At 44.1% G+C, this 17,759-nt stretch overlaps 1 protein-coding gene across 1 annotated transcript in view; it reads right to left on the reverse strand.

The window, feature by feature from the left end:
• aopep (aminopeptidase O (putative)) overlaps nt 1-17,759 on the reverse strand; it is an 81,631-nt gene that overhangs the window by 25,231 nt on the left and 38,641 nt on the right. The window contains exons 12-13 of the mRNA XM_069683352.1: nt 13,533-13,595; nt 12,241-12,327 (exon numbers count right to left, since the gene is read on the reverse strand). Of these exons, the coding sequence (XP_069539453.1) occupies nt 12,241-12,327; nt 13,533-13,595 (150 nt within the window). The remainder of the gene's footprint in view (nt 1-12,240; nt 12,328-13,532; nt 13,596-17,759) is intronic.

The following is a 17,759-nucleotide window of genomic DNA, read 5'->3' on the forward strand; positions in this document are numbered from 1 at the left end:
GTATTACAGACCGGGTGTCTGTGACATTTGTGGAAAAAATCACAAGCGACGCCCAGTTAGTGGCGCGTTTTCCATCACCCAGCAGTGGTTGGTCTGCCAGAGAGGGTAGGCGGAGCTAAGCGGCTGCTTTTCCGGTCTCTGCGAGTGTTGCGAGTAAACAGTAATCTACTATGGCTGAACAAACAAAGAAAAGATCGATGACTACAGATACAACTTCAAAAATAAGTGAAAATCCAAAGAAAAAGAAACAAATTTGACGCTCAGATGAAGGCAAACAGTCTAAAAAGGAAAGCGACCGTCAGCGAGGAAAATCAAGAGTTACAACCGGAGCCAACCGTGGACGTCACACATGCAACACTATTTGGATATCTAGGAAGTGTGCTCCAGCAATTACTGTTTTTTGCCACAGGTGCCGCCAAAGAGAACGAAAATTAAATCTTCGAGATAACCACGTTAAGGTTATTCAAGTTAAGTCTGAAAACAGTTAGAGACAGGCTGGTTTGTTTTGGTCTTTTTGTTGGATTTTTGGACTCTGACAAAATAAATATCATCTTAGGTTTGCCAATATCGTCCAAGCTGAAAATTACTTTCTTTAAATACACACATTTATTGTAACTGGTTGTTTGTGGAAAGTGTTTCAGACTCCAATTTTGATAGAATTACACAAATATTTCCACTCTTACTGTTGCTGTTGTTGTATTTCAGTACATCACTGGGGAGGTTCGCAATTTTGTGATGGTCTAATTCCTGTTTTGGATGATTTTCCTCCCTCTAACAAAAATAAAACTCACGTCTCAATCCAAAACCATCATACAGGAATGCAGTTAAACCCTGATGCTCGACGCTAACGCAGCACATTTGGTTATCTCACTAATAACTCCCTGAACACACAGTGACTTAGGCTGAAAATAGCCGAGCACCCAGGTTTAATTTCCTCATGTCATTTGTTCTGGCCTCATCCTGTGAGGGTGAGAGCAGCCTGGGGGTCGTGGTTAAATATTATCCCTATGAGGGGAAAAACAACAGCCGTAACCAGCCACACAGCAGTTTCCTTTAAGGGGTTTCGGATAGTGTAACCAGTGTTTGCTGCTCTTGATTATGATAATTACAAGGGTTAACAGGGCACAGACACACACACACACACACACATGTTGTTAAGGGTCAGAAAACTTTGCAATTCAATTTGGGCAATATAACCATGCCTTTCTGCGTGTTTCTGAATGTCAGCACACACACACAGGCAGCCAGGATTCGTCCATTCAAGCCTGGTTTATCTGGATGACAACACAATAATAGGGGTAAAACACAAACATGCACCGGTGATGACCTCCAGCGTGGAGCGATAGCATCTTCCCGCTGTTGAGAGATACACTGAGAAAGAGAGGAAGATGGGACGACTCTGGCAGCGGCAGCGAGAGACCACAAGGGAAGAGGAGACAGCAGCAGGGAGAGACCAACAGAGCCAGAGCCATCAGAAAGAAAGGTCATGTTCAGGAAGAGACTCTCAGTGTGTCTTTATGCATTTGTGTGAGCTGTGTTGATGTGTTTGTTGGTCTGTGTGTGTGGTTTTTGTATGTGTGTTGCCTCTTGTGTGAACTCCAGGCTGGCTGGATTTAAACAGTCTGAGCTGACAAAGGTATGTGGGATGGACTAAGACCAGATATCTGTTGCACAGACAGCTGTGGAGTCACACACACACACGCACGTATGCACACATAAAGGAAGGAATAGACGAGGATATTAGATCATTACGGAAGACACCGCAGAAACAAAGAGACACTGAAAGCATCACAGAAAGACACAAACGGGGAAAACAGATGGAAAGAAATACAAAACCTAATGTTTACTTTCCATTTAAACCCCAGGACACAATCTCTCTGTCTCTGTTCGGTGATAAGACCACATCCAGCTCAACTAAACATGATATCCCAGACTGGGGAGTTAGAGCTGAAGCTGTCGCCTGCAGTATGGCCGCTGGCAACAAGTGAACGGCTTTTATACGTGTCTGTCTGCCTGTCTTAGAACTAGATTACTCCTGACTGTTGGGAGATTAAGACAGTTGTTCTATGTTGTCATGCTCTGGCAGAGTGATTGACACAGCTTCATCGCTGTGTTACAACATGTCTATCATTACTAGACATAAGTGATCATTTTAACCTTATTTTTTACATGTGTTTGAACAGGACAAAAAATGGAAATCTGTTGTTTTTAAGCCTCTGTAGTTGTTGAGAACATTTTTCTGCAGAAGCACATGTTAAATCATGTAATGTAATAATCAATCAGGCGTACATTTTGAAGCTTAAATGCCAAAGAGTCTCTTGTTCCAGCTTCTCAATTGATAATTCTCCTACTTTACTTTGTCTTTTTTGATGGTAGACTGTGTTTATATGTATTTACAGCTGTTGGTTAGACATAGTTTTAATTTTTGGATGACACACCTTGGGATTTAGGAACTTGTCCATCCACCCATTATCTATACCGCTAATCCTCTTTAGGGTCGCGGGGGGCTAGAGCCTATCCCAGCTGTCATTGGGCAAGAGGCCGGGTACACCCTGGACTGATCGCCTGTCAATCACAGGGCTGACACATAGAGACAGAAAACTTTCTTTAGGAACTTATTTTTTACTATTTTTCAACTTTTTTAAACCAAATTATTAATCATGAAAACAATCTTCACTTTAGTCAATAGGCGAAAATTATTGTTATTGCAGTTCTGGTCTTGTAATGGTATTGCTCCAGGATTATTTGCACATTTGTGTTGTTGGCATCATGCCATCCATCCATGAATTATCTATACCGCTTATCCTGTTCAGGGTCGCAGACGGGGGCTGGAGCTTATCCCAGCTGTCATTGGGCGAGAGGCGGGGTTACACCCTGGACTGATCGCCAATCGTCAATCACAGGGCTGACACACAGAGACAGACAATCTTTCACGCTCACACTCACACCAATTATTTAATTAATAATTAACCTAACGAGCATGTCTTTGGACTGTGGGAGGAAGCCGGAGTACCCGGAGGGAACCGACACACGCACGGGGTGAACATGTTAACTCCACACAGAAAGGCCCCACATCGTCCTAGGAACCTTCTAGCTGTGAGGCAAAGGCGCTAACATTGTGCAGCCTGGTGTCATGCCAATTCATTTTTTTAAAAAAAGGGTTAGACCATCAATTTGTGTTTGTTCTTTGTGAGTTTGTGAGTGAAAGAGTTGTATGGTTTGAAAGCACTGTGCTGATCGTGCAGCATAAATACGACTATGACCTCAAAAGGCATCATGAGCCATGATGCATCAAAACACACCATCGGATATGTAACACACTTGGTTATTGATTTCATGTGCAGAGATATCTATAATGCTCAGTGTCTATCTGTCTAGTAGCAAACAGCTCACATTACTTTGCGTGCACTCTCATGTGTGTGTCTGTGTGTGTGTGTGTGTGTTTTTGACGAGGCTAATTGCGTCAGGACTGTCTGAGAGCGCTGTCGGCTCCCCCTGGCCATTATACCAGGAGAGACAGATGTTTAAGAACTCAGCACACTCAGACACGCCGCCGCAACATTACGTACTGTACCTATGAAAGCCATGAGGTGATGCCTAAATCAGGTTTTATGTGAAAAGCATTGATTCATTTCCCACCACTAAAAAGCCAGCTCCTTTTTACAGCCCTGCCCTAATACTGAACATGACTCCACACTAAATATCTGGCTAAAGTGCCGCTGGGTTTAACACAGACACCTCCACGCTACAGTGCGTTTTTATAGAGGTGCATTATACTGAATGTCTAAATTTGTGTTTGAATGGACTCCAACATGAAAAAGTGTGTGAGTAGCAAAGGGCTTGTTTTGTACATATTGTGGCAGACGTATTCAGAAGGCTGTGTTCTCCCTCTCTCTCTCTGATGTGTTTTCCATGTGTGCTGGAAAGACAAACACAGCTGCACTTTAATGACACTCAAATGCTTCTGGGATTCAGTGTGCATGTGTGTGTATGTGTGCGTGTGTGTATGTGGGTCTTTGTGCAAGGGTGTGTGTTCTTTTTGACCACTTCAGTGAAAAGCCTGTTGAAGCTACTCTTGCTCTGCGCAACTACGCCCCAGAACTCCACCACCGCAACTCGTGTGTGCGTCTTTTGCGCACGTGAGTGGGCATTGGGGTGCGTTCCTCAGAGTCATGAAGCCCGAAGTGGTCATTCTGAGGAGCTATGCGTACAATAAAATGGGTTGTGAGCGTCGTCAACCCTACCTGGTGGAGAGTAAACATCTCCATTTATAAACGCATGTGCATGTACACAACACACGCAGACTGCAGGGAGTCCCAGGACGAGATGAGACAGGCTGTGAGCTTCGAATGACCCCGAAAGCAGAGCTGCTGCTGAGTGATAAATGAGACAAATACACGCTTGCACTCTCTCGCTCTCTTTCCGTGTTGCTCTCCCTCATTAACGCAACACAAATGGAGCCATCTCCTCTCTCTCCTCTCCTCCCTTCTCCGCACATAAATCTTTCCACCTCGAACTCTTGCACGCAGATAAATTTGACTTTTGTTCTTTCCTTTTCTTTCAATTTAAACGACCTATAAATAAAGGAAACTTTGAGCACAGGTGTCGGGAACTTTGGGTGCACAAAACCCTAGTAAAACCCTAGTAATAGAGCATAAAACAGGCTGATTTTCTGTTATTTAAAAGATATTGTAATGGGATTAAAATGGACCTACAGGATCACATAGACATTTTACTCGCTGTCAGTTTATACAGCCATATCCTGTCATTCTACGCCATGAGTTTTACAGGCTAAACTCTGGAGTCATATATACTTACTAGTGCATAAAGCATTCGGACACAGTTGCGTATGTTCTGTAGAGGTAATGTGCAGATTTATATATCTTTATATCAGCTTAGTCACAAAACAACAAGGTACAGACACAGATTAATTCATGCAGGCACACAGGCAGCTTGAAAAGTCTTCACTGACAGGTAACGCTGGATCAACCGCCTATCGATGAAACGTCAGTGTGACAGAAAGGTGAATCAAACAGCATCTGTTTGCCACACTGATCCCTTGATTCCCACACAATCCGTTCCTCCCGGTCAGCACTTTTCCCCACAGTTACTGCAGAAAATGACAAAGCCGGCGATACTATTATCGATCTGTTGATTTACTCCTGCTCTGTTGTCTCTCTTGATGTCCTGGACTCACCCTCTCTCTCCCTCTTTCTCCTCTTATTCTCTCGTGCTCTTTCACTATCTCTCAATCTCTGTCAGAGTTCATGAGTTCAGCCTCGAGGGACCTTTTATCTAGTGTACTCGCAGGAATGCAATAATGCCTTCTGCTGCAGCTACAGTACAGTATGTGTGCTTGTGTGTCCTTAATTGTCGGTTCATCTATGAATGCCAGGGCCGTGCATATGAGAGGGTAATTAATTCTTCATCTTCCACAAACTCAAGGACATTTTTCACGCTTAGGTAAAATCCATCCATGTGTCCATTCATCTTTCAATGTCTACATCCATCCCATCATTCTCTCAGTTTTGGCTAATTATTACAGCCCACTCAAAACACATTTGGCACAGCGAAACATCCTTCATAAATTTGGGGTTGTAGATGATTGCAGAGACTAATCACCGGGCTACTCAGGCACTAAAGAGAATATGAGGTCTTACAGTTTATCTAGAAAACATAGTGTCATCAAACCCTGTTTAATAACTGTCTAAAAAACATATTGTTGGTGCACTCTGTCCTCCAACAGAGGAGATTAAAGAACATCTGAGAAGCCTCCTCAATCTTGGGCTCTCTGTTCCCTCAAATGTCTGCACTCTCACAATGGTTTGCTATTTGCCAATAGCATGCACTAAAATATTTAAGTTAATCTAAGCTGTAATTGGCATGGAAAACCCGAGCAGATTAAACCTTTGGGCTAATGATTTGTACTGGAGTCGATTGATTTGTAATACTTTCCTGCAGGCTAAAATGCTGGCGCTACCACTTACAGCTCAGGCTACAAACAGACTGAGTGAAGCGCCATACATACCAATCTCCACCTCAAATTCACTCCTTACACAAGAAAGAGGGCGAACACGTGTTAACGAGACGCAATACAGCCTCAATCATATCTGTTCAGTCATTCTGCAAAAGAGTTACAAAGTACAATCTACAACAGAACCCACCAGCTTGTTTCCCCCCTCACCATGGTCATTATTTACAATACGCGCATGGCTGCTGTTTCTGCACGACTCCAGATGTTTGTGTTGCAAACATTACTTTTACTTACACCTTAGCCTTCTGTTTCACCACATGAAGTCTATTTTATTCACCAAAGCCACACAGGCAGACCAAATGGATCTCACAATTCAGGTAGATATAAGCTAAAAGAGCCAGTCCATCACTCTTTAGCCGTGTCTCAATTCGGGGGCTGCATCCTTCGAAGGAGGCGGTCTATGGAGGATGAGCCATTCGTAGCCTGTGTAGACCGTTAAAACCGAACTGAAATGAGACAGTCTGGTCTACGAAGGATTTCCTGTTAGCATCACCAGCTGTTACCCTTACCCTTGCTTCACCAAACACAGCTCCTGTCACCTAGCAACAGCTAGCTAGCAAGTTAACAAGCTAGCAAAACTAACGTCACGTAACTTAAGCCATTATTTTAAAGATCATATGTTTCAAGGTCCCTTGTGTTATTTATAACATTTGTATCTCTAGCTATTTGATTGAGAGGAAACCAAAAAGTGTATTCCTCTGCCGAATCTTGGAATAGGTTGGGCCGCAAAGGATGCACCCATGGATCCTTTATGGCCCGGGAAAAGGAGCTCGCATTTGTCGGCTGCAACTGAAGGAGCCTTCAACCCACCGCTGTGATGCAATTGGCCTTCAAATATGGCCTTGGAAGGATGCAGCCCCTGGATTGGGACATAGCTTATGCTTGACCTCAAATGACACCAGTCTGCCTCGGCAGTGTCAAATCAGGAGCTTGACGCTGTAAACAACAGCCTCCACCACGATAAGGTGAAGATTAAACGAGTACAGTACAAACATGAATTGGTTCCATAAAAGTGAGGCTTACAGCCAAACATAATCATCTCCCTTGTAGTTTTACTCAATGGGCGACAGGATGCATTCTTCTGAATGAGCTCTGTATGTGTCGCCATATGTGTGCAAAGCTCAAGATTCGCTTTCATTCAAAAACAATCACAACTACTGTTAGGGGCTTGTGGCTCACAGTAGTGGACTCAGTCTGAGCAGCACATAGCTGATCCCCAGCTGGTCTGATAATGCAGAAACACACACGCACGCACGCACACACACACACACCCTTCCGACCATTTCCTATCCTGATGTGATGAAGTCTGGCCGGAAACAGCCATTTCCCTGAATGTTCCCATCTCTCCTCCGGCATACTCCCTCATCCCTGATTCATTGCCAATAAATCAGAGCGAGAGGGAGAGAGAAACAGAAAGACAGAGACAGCACAAGTACGAAAAAGTGCAAGAGAAAGGGGAGAAGGAAGGGGGGACGCCAGTATAAATCGGGAGACAGCACGCCAGAGATGAGAGAGCGGAGATGAAGGAAAACCAGATGTGTGATGCGTCCTCGTCAACACTGCTCAAGGGGGAGTCTGCATACCCGAATATGGCAGAGTGTACTTTGAAGCAGTGACGTCTTATCGAGGAGAACAACAACAACAACACAGCTGCAATAAAAACACTATTACTAAGCGGATGTGCTTTATTTCATGGGCACTGGTCAAACTCTAAACAAACAACAAGAGAGGAAGAGGTAGACGGGAAGGGAAAAACAGTTAGACAATCTACAAATCAACACAGACTGAAACAATTTCCACATTAGATTTTCCACTTACATAAGCTCAGTATGGCAGAGTCATGTGGACTACACCACCTGCAAACCACACCCAACTGCAGAGGCCTTTTGATCGTGACCTTCCTGTTGTTAACCTCCCACAGGGGCTTCAGTTACCACTACTATATCTCCCCTGTCAAACCATCAACATCGCACCTCAGGACAACACAAAGCATTTCAGTCACCACTATAAGGAGGCTCATTTCTCTACTGGGGGATTTCATTATCGCCTAAAATAGAGCCTATTGTATCTCTGTCCTTGTAGCAGACCTGCGCTGCTAATGATGTCAATAACATCACGGTCAAGATCTTTGTTTCATGCTTTTCTGGTCGCTGTGTCTCCCCTTATTTCCCTTCATTTCTTTACCAATGGTGAATAAAAAAAGACATGAATTAAGCTTTAAAAATACTTAAACCCCTCCCCACAACCTGAGTGTAATTGTTGCTGGAGATTCTGGCCTTTGAATGAGAGACAAAACCACGTAAAGAATTGAAAGCCAGCCTGTGTTTGACTTGTAGATGTAACTTTAGATGTTGTTTTATAAACTTGGACTACAACTCAACCCAAAACTTTTCTAAATACTTGAATTCAAAATACACTCTCATACAATTGGAAATACCAGCTTTTAACTGCTAGATATTGAGTTGCATCTTGCAGTAAAATGAAACCTGTCTCCGTCCACAGATGACTCTTTATATACTCAGTTTGAAGACAGGCTGTTCTTCCAAACCTGCCGCTGTCAACATGTCCTCAGCACAGACATAAACCCTGTGGTACATGTTTTCACAGTAACCTGCACCGTTCGACCAGGAAGGTGCGGATTGCCGTGAAGGTGCAAATGAGGTGACAGGGTGACACTGATATGGAGGCTGACTCATCGTCCACCTATTCTGCTGCATCCGTGAAGTTACCGGTTACACAGTAAGATGTTCTGAGAAGCCCCGTACCTCCCCTTACATCCCATCCAATCTTTGGGGGGAGGGTTAATGGCTTAAGTTGCTGTTCTAGCCTGTAGAAATATGGTACAAAGGAACAAATCGTTAGGTGTGGTTTAAACACTTTAAATACCTTGACACATAATACACTATAAATCCTGTTTTTGGCAACTCATAGCTATCATTTTAACCTACGACAAAATAACCTCGATAGGTTTTTTGGACTTACTAATTGTGCAGAGTACGATTCCGAGAGTTGAGGAGCGTACAGTCAAAAATAGTAGTGCAAAACAATTTCTGCAGGAATGACAAGAATTCAGGATTACACCATTTCCCGGATTTGTTTATCCAGAGGAAGAGCTATTCAAAGACCTTCTATATACAGAACCTTATCACGTCTGCACCAAAGGCACAAAGATGTGTCACAGTGCCTCTTGAGAGCAGAAATATGACGACTAATCTTATTTATGGATCTAAGTAACCCTAGTGATCCTAATAACTAAAAATCAACAGGTAACATTTAGATTATTGTCGGTGTCAGAGGTCAAATAATGTTGATTCAGAAGGTCTGCATCTGTCAGCCATTAAGGCAGCTTTTCCAAGAACCTGGGAAGTATTGAACATATTATAAGGAAAAGCTGCACTCAGGTTTCAGGAAATGTTTAGGTATGTTGTGATGCCTATTGATCATCTGTGAGTCATTTAACAGTGGAGTCCAGTAGATCAATGTAAGCCCCAGATCAATTACAACCTACAGAGAGCATCTTTACAGTAAAGAGCAGAGCAGCACGTAGTTCCCAGGAAAGTAAGCCGAGGTCTCCTCCTATTAGCAGCGCTTTCCCCCTACAGGGTTTCCTGTCCTGATCAGCAGGGGTAGACGGACCCTCTCATTACGGAGACCGCAGATGAAAATGAGAGCAAAATGAGGCCCATTACCACGCGGGCGTGACTAATATCCCTCTGCAGACCCCTCCACACCGCCTGGACACACGCACGTTCGTCGCACGCACACGCGCAAGTTACACGTGTACACAAAAAAGTCAGACGCGCGCACTAAGATGCTTGTGAATCGATAGCACAACAGAAACACAGACGTGAGGAAGTTGGTAATAAACTTCGGCTCTATTAAATGGACCAGATCTATGGCTGCTCTGCAGGGGGTGTCTGGCTCTTTTCACTGAGTGCATCTATAGCACTATAGCATTTTGTGTGAGTGTGTGTGTGTGTGTGTGAGTGTATTTTTCCTAATCATCCATGATGTCATTAGCGCTAAATGCGACCCCGGCTCGGGCTAATTCCTTCCCGCTAAAAGTTTCTCTATTACCTTCCTCGCCATCTCTCTTCCTATCCGCTCTTACATCATCTGACCAGTCCTGCAATATTTCATCTCTCGTGTGCTTCCATCATCTCTGCGAAGATCCACTCCGCTCTGCGTTTCCTCAAATTCCCGTAACAGATTCATTACCTTACTGGAATTCATAATCATCAACTTGTGACTCACTGCCGGTCTCGCTCTCGCCTCAATCTTCAGCTCCTAAAATCACATCGCACCACTTTCTGTTTTCCCCCCTCTTTCTTAATTTTCTCTTCGCTTTCCATACAGTCATTTAATCCCCTGTTATTACCTTTATCCATCATATTTTTCTCCGTCAGAGTGCATCATTTTGTGGCTTAAAATGTTTCCTTCCAATTTGATCTATAAGATAATCACAGGGGAAACTTAATGCCAGGCAGTATCACTCATCTTTGAATCATCTCAACTTTCCCTTCCTTGTCTGCCCTCCTGTCTCCTGTGTTTTAACCGCCTTCCTTCTACCTTTTCCCGATCAGGTCTGCTGGGTGATTTATAGCCTTGCAACAGGCTGGCAGACGCAGGGGGAAAAAAAAGAGAGAAAGGGAGGAGAGGTAGATGAAAAGAGGAGGGGCCGGGTGGAAATTGGGCTGTTTGGCGTTTGAAGTACATGAAGGAGTAATATAAAATACACCTGGTCCATCCATGGGGCACTCTCTGTACACAGAAACAAAGGGGAGGGGAGGGAGACGTAGGGAGAGAGGGTCTGGCCACAGGGGGAGAGAGGTGGTGATGGTGGGGGGGGGAGGGGTCACTTCGTGTTTCCTTTCAGGATGGCTTTTATGGTGTAACTTCAAACGCTGACCTCCCACAGCCCCGCCCTTACATCCCCCCCCCCCTCCTCCCTCGCCTCATCCATCCATCCGTCCCTCCCTCCTCTTTCTCACTATTGTGTACGGCCAAGTGGACAGTAATTGGCTATTCTTTCATGAGGCTGATTTCAGCACTCGTCGCCCCCCCCCCCTCCCCACAGGAAGAGGCCCTTTTTGCTGCCCCCCTTAGAAGTAAGTGTATGTGTGTGTGTACATTGTAAATATGCCAGACGGAAGGTATCAGGTGGTTTGAGGGGGCTGCACTGGCTGCAGACTCTGCAGGCATTTCATTCAGGGTGCACTCGACATTACAACACATTGGAGGTAATTTAATTTAAAGCAGGTACAAACTTTAACATGCACACCTTTGCGTATGAATAAAGCTTCTATTACGTGTGTTGAAAGCTGCGGTCCGAAGTGTTGAAAGGGAAATTTAAAGCCCTAAAAAGTCCCAGTGTAAAAACAATATCCCTGGCAATGAATGAGTGTTTTATTTCTCCTTCCAAAAATCTAATTCAAAGACACCCAGGGGCACCAACCTTACTTATTCATGCCGCAAAATGTTCCGTACAAAAAGATGAGAGGTTTCGCAAATGTTTCCTGCAGTTTTCAATATACGCACGCATATTGAGAGTGATGCATTAAAGCTGCTCGAGGCCCGCTAATGACTTCTGCACCCTCTGTGGCTTATAGATCAGCGCGTTCATTAATGATACAGGCGTGTGTGCAAGTGCGTGTGTGTCAATTAGTGAGAGGAGGGGATTAGCCATCAAGGGAGAGGCCTAATTAACACTTCACACGCCATCTTTTTGGGACATTTTTAAGGCATTTTATTTTGTAGTAAACTGTGCGAATTGACAGGAAGTACGGAGAATCGACGCATCAAAAGATTCAAGGCCGGATTCAAAGCCAGAACCTGGAGGACTGAATGGTTCCCACCCCTCCAGACAAACACAGACACCATCCCACACACACTTTAGCTATGACCACACGCACAAAGACTGGAAGGCATGTGATGTATACAAGCTCTTAAAAGGTTAAATATGTGGAGGACAACACAACATAAACACAGACTTAAACAAGTACAGGGTAGTCTGTCGTCGTAGACACAACACATAAACACAAGAGGGGATAATTGTGTTGTCAGACAAACACAGAGCGGCTCAAGAATCACGGCTTCTATAAGAGAGCAGAAGATCCAGAGGTTTCCATAAAGAGAAAGGGACGTTTCCGAGAGTTAGAAGCGGAGCAGAGGGAATTAAGGTCTTAATACACTAGAGTGTCTCCTACCTCTTTGTAGTTCACCTTGGGCTCTATTCTCTTCCGCTTTCTGCCCTTCCCCTGATGACTCTGACTGAGGAGAATCCATTTTGCAACCTGCAGGAGGGAGGGAGGATGGGGAGGGTGAGGTGGTGAAGGCGGGAAAAAGAGGGGAAGGTGGGGGGGGGGGGCGACAAAGTGGCAGGATTTGGGATGAGACGGTGTGAAGGAGAAACGGAGACGAGGGAGAAGTAATCAGAAAGGTGCAACAGAGACAGAAGGGAGGAAGGAAAGTGAGTGTGAGTGGTCACATCCAACAGCAGAGAGTAAACATAAACAGACTTAAGGCGCTCTTTCAATCTCTCAAGTGGAAAAGCACACAGGAATATACATACACACACTCTCTAGTAGGCACACACATTCAGGCGAGTACACGGATAGTCTATAGCAGCTTCTCCTCCTCTCTCGTACGCACGCACATTAATTCCAACCTTTCAGCGCTCGCTCGCGCTCCATATATAACCTACACAAACGGCTGCCCGAGACAGAAGAGTGATAGTGTAAGTATGTTGCTTTGACGGAGCCCGGAGCGAAGCAACTCCCTGCAACATAGATCTTTATTAAACATCCGATCAATATCAAGGCCAAACTCTGTCTCCTCTCCTACACATCAGGTTATATCGCAGAAGAAATGCACTATTGTGGCACTGTCGGAAAGTGGAAAAAGTTAGGTATGTAACAGTGCATAAAGTAGATGAGTCATTTCTAATATACTCAGGCTTCTTAGTGTTTTAAGGTATTTGTAACATACATGAGAAATACTCTCTTCAGGGCTGATTTAGATGCATTTAAATGGAGACAACAAGAAAAAACAGGCGGAACAATTAAGGACAACATGCCATCTTTATGGGAAATCTGATAGGCAGCAGAGAATGACACGCAACAGATGTACAGCGCTGTGTGCCGCACTTCACTCAGACACAGACAGAGGGAGAGACCGAAACAGGGAGCAAATGAGCGAAGGAGAGGTAGATGGAGCGCAAAAGAGCGAGAGATAAGAGATGGTATCAAACGCTGTGGGACAGAGAGTGTAAATATGACGGAGGAGAGAAAAACAGACGGGAGACAGCGTGGAGGAATAGAGGCGGAATAACTGAGTGAAGGAAAAGAGAGTGATGAGATCAGATGACAATCATATCAAGCTGTCTAAGGTGGAATATTTCAAATCTGAGCTGTCTTCCCGAGTCTGTCTGCCACTCCCTGAAGACAAGAGACAAGGACAGAGTGAAGAAGGAGGAGAGAGAAAAAGAGAGAGTGCTTACCTCTGGTTTGACTTCTTCCACCAGTCTCGCCTGTGACCACACGGCGCTCCTTTCATACAGCCACTGAACGACAGAGGAGACGGGAAAGCAGTGAGCCGGGGGCAAGTGATCGGGACAGAGTGGAATGCTTTGCAGAGGCAGAGAGAGAGAGAGAGAGAGAGAGAGAGAAAGAGAGAGCAAGGCAGGAAGGGGAGGGAGAGGTGGGAGGAGAGGCAGGAGGAGGAGGAGGAGGAGGAGGAGGTGGAAGCGCGATCACTTGTTCCTCTGACGGAAACTCGCGATTTGACTCCGGAGGATGAGAGAGAAAAGGAGGAAGAGTGGAGGAGAAGAGAGACAAGGAGGAGGAGGAGGAGGAAGGATAAAAAATCTCCTCAACAACTAGCAACTATAGAACAGACAGTCACCTTAGTCCACACACACACACCTACACACGGAGAGCAGCTAGTAGGCACAAACACACAGCACTTACTCTCTAACCTTATTAAGGCTTTCAGCAGAGCCAGAGCTCGAGTGATGTGAATCACATATCAGAGCGATGACGGCGAGGGCTCTGTGTGTGCGTGTGTGTGTGTGTGTGTGTGGTTCAGAAATTACGTAGACAGACAGGAGTGGATGCAAGCGACGTGTTTGTAATGTCACACCAATCAATCACACACACACACACACAAACAAACAAACAGAAAAATGAGAGATGCAGGAGGGGCACAATCTAGACTCCACGTATGATCCCACGCACACGCATCTAGCAATTTAGCGTAAGCATAGCCGCACACGCAAAGTTCAATACTATAACTTCATGCCTGAGTTCTTCTCTGTGTATTATAATACAGGTACTCCAGCAGAAATAGCACACACACACACACACACACAGAGGTAGAGAGAGGTGTTAGAGTGGGCTGTATAGAATGTAGTGAGTGTTGAAGCAGTAAATTGGCATTGTGTAACAGGATACCACACATAGCTCTTTTGCTGCCTGGATCCCCACTAACCATTCCCTGAATAGCAAGGCTTTTGTCTACCTCAAACTCTCTCTTTATACCGCGCCCCCGTCTGTGTAGTGACTCTCTAGTGGATCGATATGAGATATACTGTGTAGAAGTTCAGAAGTTACACCTCTCGCTCTTAAACACACATGAGAAGCGAATAAATCACGCAGGTTAAAGGAGTAATTTGTGATGCGTCGGAGTCTGGCACTATATCTCCCTGAGTTCAATACTCAGTTTGCAGAGTGTTTATACATATATACTTGACTTTTTTTGCTTTTACTTGAACTGAAAAATAAATAATAGTATGGGTATTTTTTTAAACCATATCTTTTGAAAAACTTTTTTCCTCTTATAAATAAGCCAAACCTATCACATTCATAGTGTTTGATTCCTTAATGCCTTAACGCAAACACCTGTAGATAGGGATGCACGATATTGGATTTTTTGCCGATATCTGATATGCCAATATTTTCCAACCCTTTTTACCGATTGCCGATATATTAGGCACATGTTTTTTTCCACCTAATTGCAAAGAACATCAAGTCTCCCCTGTAGTGGAATAGATATCATGTCTACTCTTATTTTAGTGGCCAAAAACTGCCATACTGCAGACATCTTGCACCCTTCTTCACGCTTGACGGAAGAGGCGTTGTACAAAAGGTCATGTGTCTGAGCGCACCTGAATGCAGCATCCCCCTGAAACACGACAGTGAGGGAGACATGCCCGGACTTGTTTACTGCACCTACTACAGAGACATCAGTGATCGCCAACGGACTCTTTTTATTGTTTGAGCGTCCATGAGTAAGTTAGTTTTGCACTGATGTTAATCTCTGTTAGCGTTGGCTTTGGCCACAAGTGTATTTTCGGCGTGTTTGATGTTGTTAATTCCGGTAAAATGAGAGCATGTGAGCTAACTGTTAGCCAGTTAAGAGTTGTCAAAGTTGTTTCACGTCTATTCATTGGCTCGAGTTTCTGTGACTTTATAGTCTTCATTTGTATATTGTTGATAACTTTGCGCAGGCCAAAGCCGATACGTCATTTTCAAGCCATAATCTGCAGATAACGATGACATGCCGATAATATTGTGCATCCCCATCTGTACATAAACCTTTGGAAATAAATGGACTGCACTTATATAGCGCTTTTCTTGTCTTGCAACCACTCAAAGCTGCTTTTACACTACATGTCACATTCACCCATTCACACGTACACATTCACACACTGATGGCAGAGGCTGCTACGTAAGGTGCCCAACTGTCAATCAGTCAACACATTCACACACTGATGTCTGTGCCAACAGGAGTAATGTGGGGTTCAGTGTCTTGCCCAAGGACAAAGACGACATGTAGATTGAAGGAGCTGGGGATCGAACCACCAACCTTCCGATTGAAAGACGACCGACTCTGTCACTGAGCCACAGCTGCTCCAAATATAACCAGGGGTGGGAATCGCAGGGTAACTCACGATATGATGCGCGATACGTCGGCCACGATCACGATAATATCACGATACAGCGATTCTGCAATAATAGATATATTGCAAGACAATCATTTAATGATACATCACGATATCTGAATAACTGAAGAATACAAACCGCCCCTAAAAAGGTAAAATGCAGAATTGAAGTATATATTCACTGCAATTGGGTGTCAGTTTCACAGATTGAGATAAACAATGATGCCGTGACTCAAATACCGCTACGATTGTATCACACCAGTTGGGATGGCGATAAATTGCGATAGCGATATTTTGTCCCACCCCTAAATAAAACTTTTCAGGATTTGAATCATTTTGTTCAAGAAAAATAAAATAAGACAAACATTTGACTTAAAAAACTGGTGACACCTTTCAGGATTTTGCCATCTTTAATCTTTAACACTCAAACACAGCTGAGTCGCCACATTCAAAAATATTCCGGTTTGACAGCCAGCTCTAATTTTCAGCTGAGAAAGTTTGAGCTCCAGTAATTGGCACTCTTTTCTTTGTCATATGAGCCAATTAAGTTCTAAGGCTTAAAACATCGCGGTAGATCCAAATCCAATTTCTGCCTGGAAGAGCAGTAAACGTTCAAGCGCATAAAACAGTTCAAACACCTATGATATGTAAGTCTTTGATAACTGGCCAGAGAAAAAGGCCTGCTTTTAAAAAGCCAGGCAGAAACAGACAAACATGAAACAGTATTGTACACTGTAAGGTTTCGCTCTGAAAGCTGGTGAATCAAGTGCAGTCTTTATTTAAACAAAGTATCTCAGCCTGGCTCATTCATCCCAAAGGGAGTGCTTACTCATCTAAACTGTGAGGTCTAAAATGGGCCGGCAGTGGCCTTCCCATTCCACATCTCCTGCTCCGGGATTGGTGAATGTCACTGTTTATTATTAGGCCAGGCCATTTCCTGCCTTTCTCCAATTCACGCACATTGTCGAGCGATGGATGGGAGGCAGAGAGAGAGAGAGAGAGGGAGAGAGAGAGACTTAAAAATGTGTTTGTGTCCAGTGTACATAATAGATAAGCTCTTGCATTTGTAAAATGCCTCAATCGATCTGGCTGATCTTATTAGCAGGTGACTGGCACATCAAACAAACAAACAAAAAAAAAGCCTCTGCAAGAACACTTTAGCCGATCATCACCCAATCAGGTGTGAGGAAACAGCAGCCCCTCCACTTAGCTCTCAGAGGCCCCTGAAAGGCTCCAGTTACATCATCACATTATCTAGAAGGTGAAGGTTCCCAGACAGACAGCACACACACGCACAGGCACACAAACATGCACACACACTCACACAGTGGTAATTAAGATCAGTTACCATGGAGATGGGAGAATTGAAGAAGCTGTAAAAGCGGATTGATTGTGTGAGTGGGTGTGTGTGTATCTATCTATGACCGCGGGTCCAGCTCGATTAAAGGGCAGAGCAGCAGCGCTCACCTTGTCCAGGTACAGTGACAGCCTGGTAACAAAGGTGATAATGACTCGACAAGAGTACAATAGAATTAACTACATGATGAGCTGTAATAGCAATACTTACTAAACAGCCAGTGATGCCCTACAATAAGTTTAACATCAAGATGTCATCATGTTATCTTTGGGTAAATGTGACTTTAAAACAAATTGCTTTATGGATTTATGTCATGAGGGAAAGACATCACTGTGTCGCTGTTTAAAAATGCCTCCTGGCTAAATGTCACACGTCATTAAAGATGTAGGATTAATATACTTACAGCTATTTACTTCTAATAAAAGATT

Source organism: Semicossyphus pulcher, unplaced genomic scaffold (assembly GCF_022749685.1).
Source record: "Semicossyphus pulcher isolate SPU_LCO1_2020_fin unplaced genomic scaffold, fSemPul1.0.p SCAF_6, whole genome shotgun sequence".
NCBI lineage: Eukaryota > Metazoa > Chordata > Actinopteri > Labriformes > Labridae > Semicossyphus > Semicossyphus pulcher.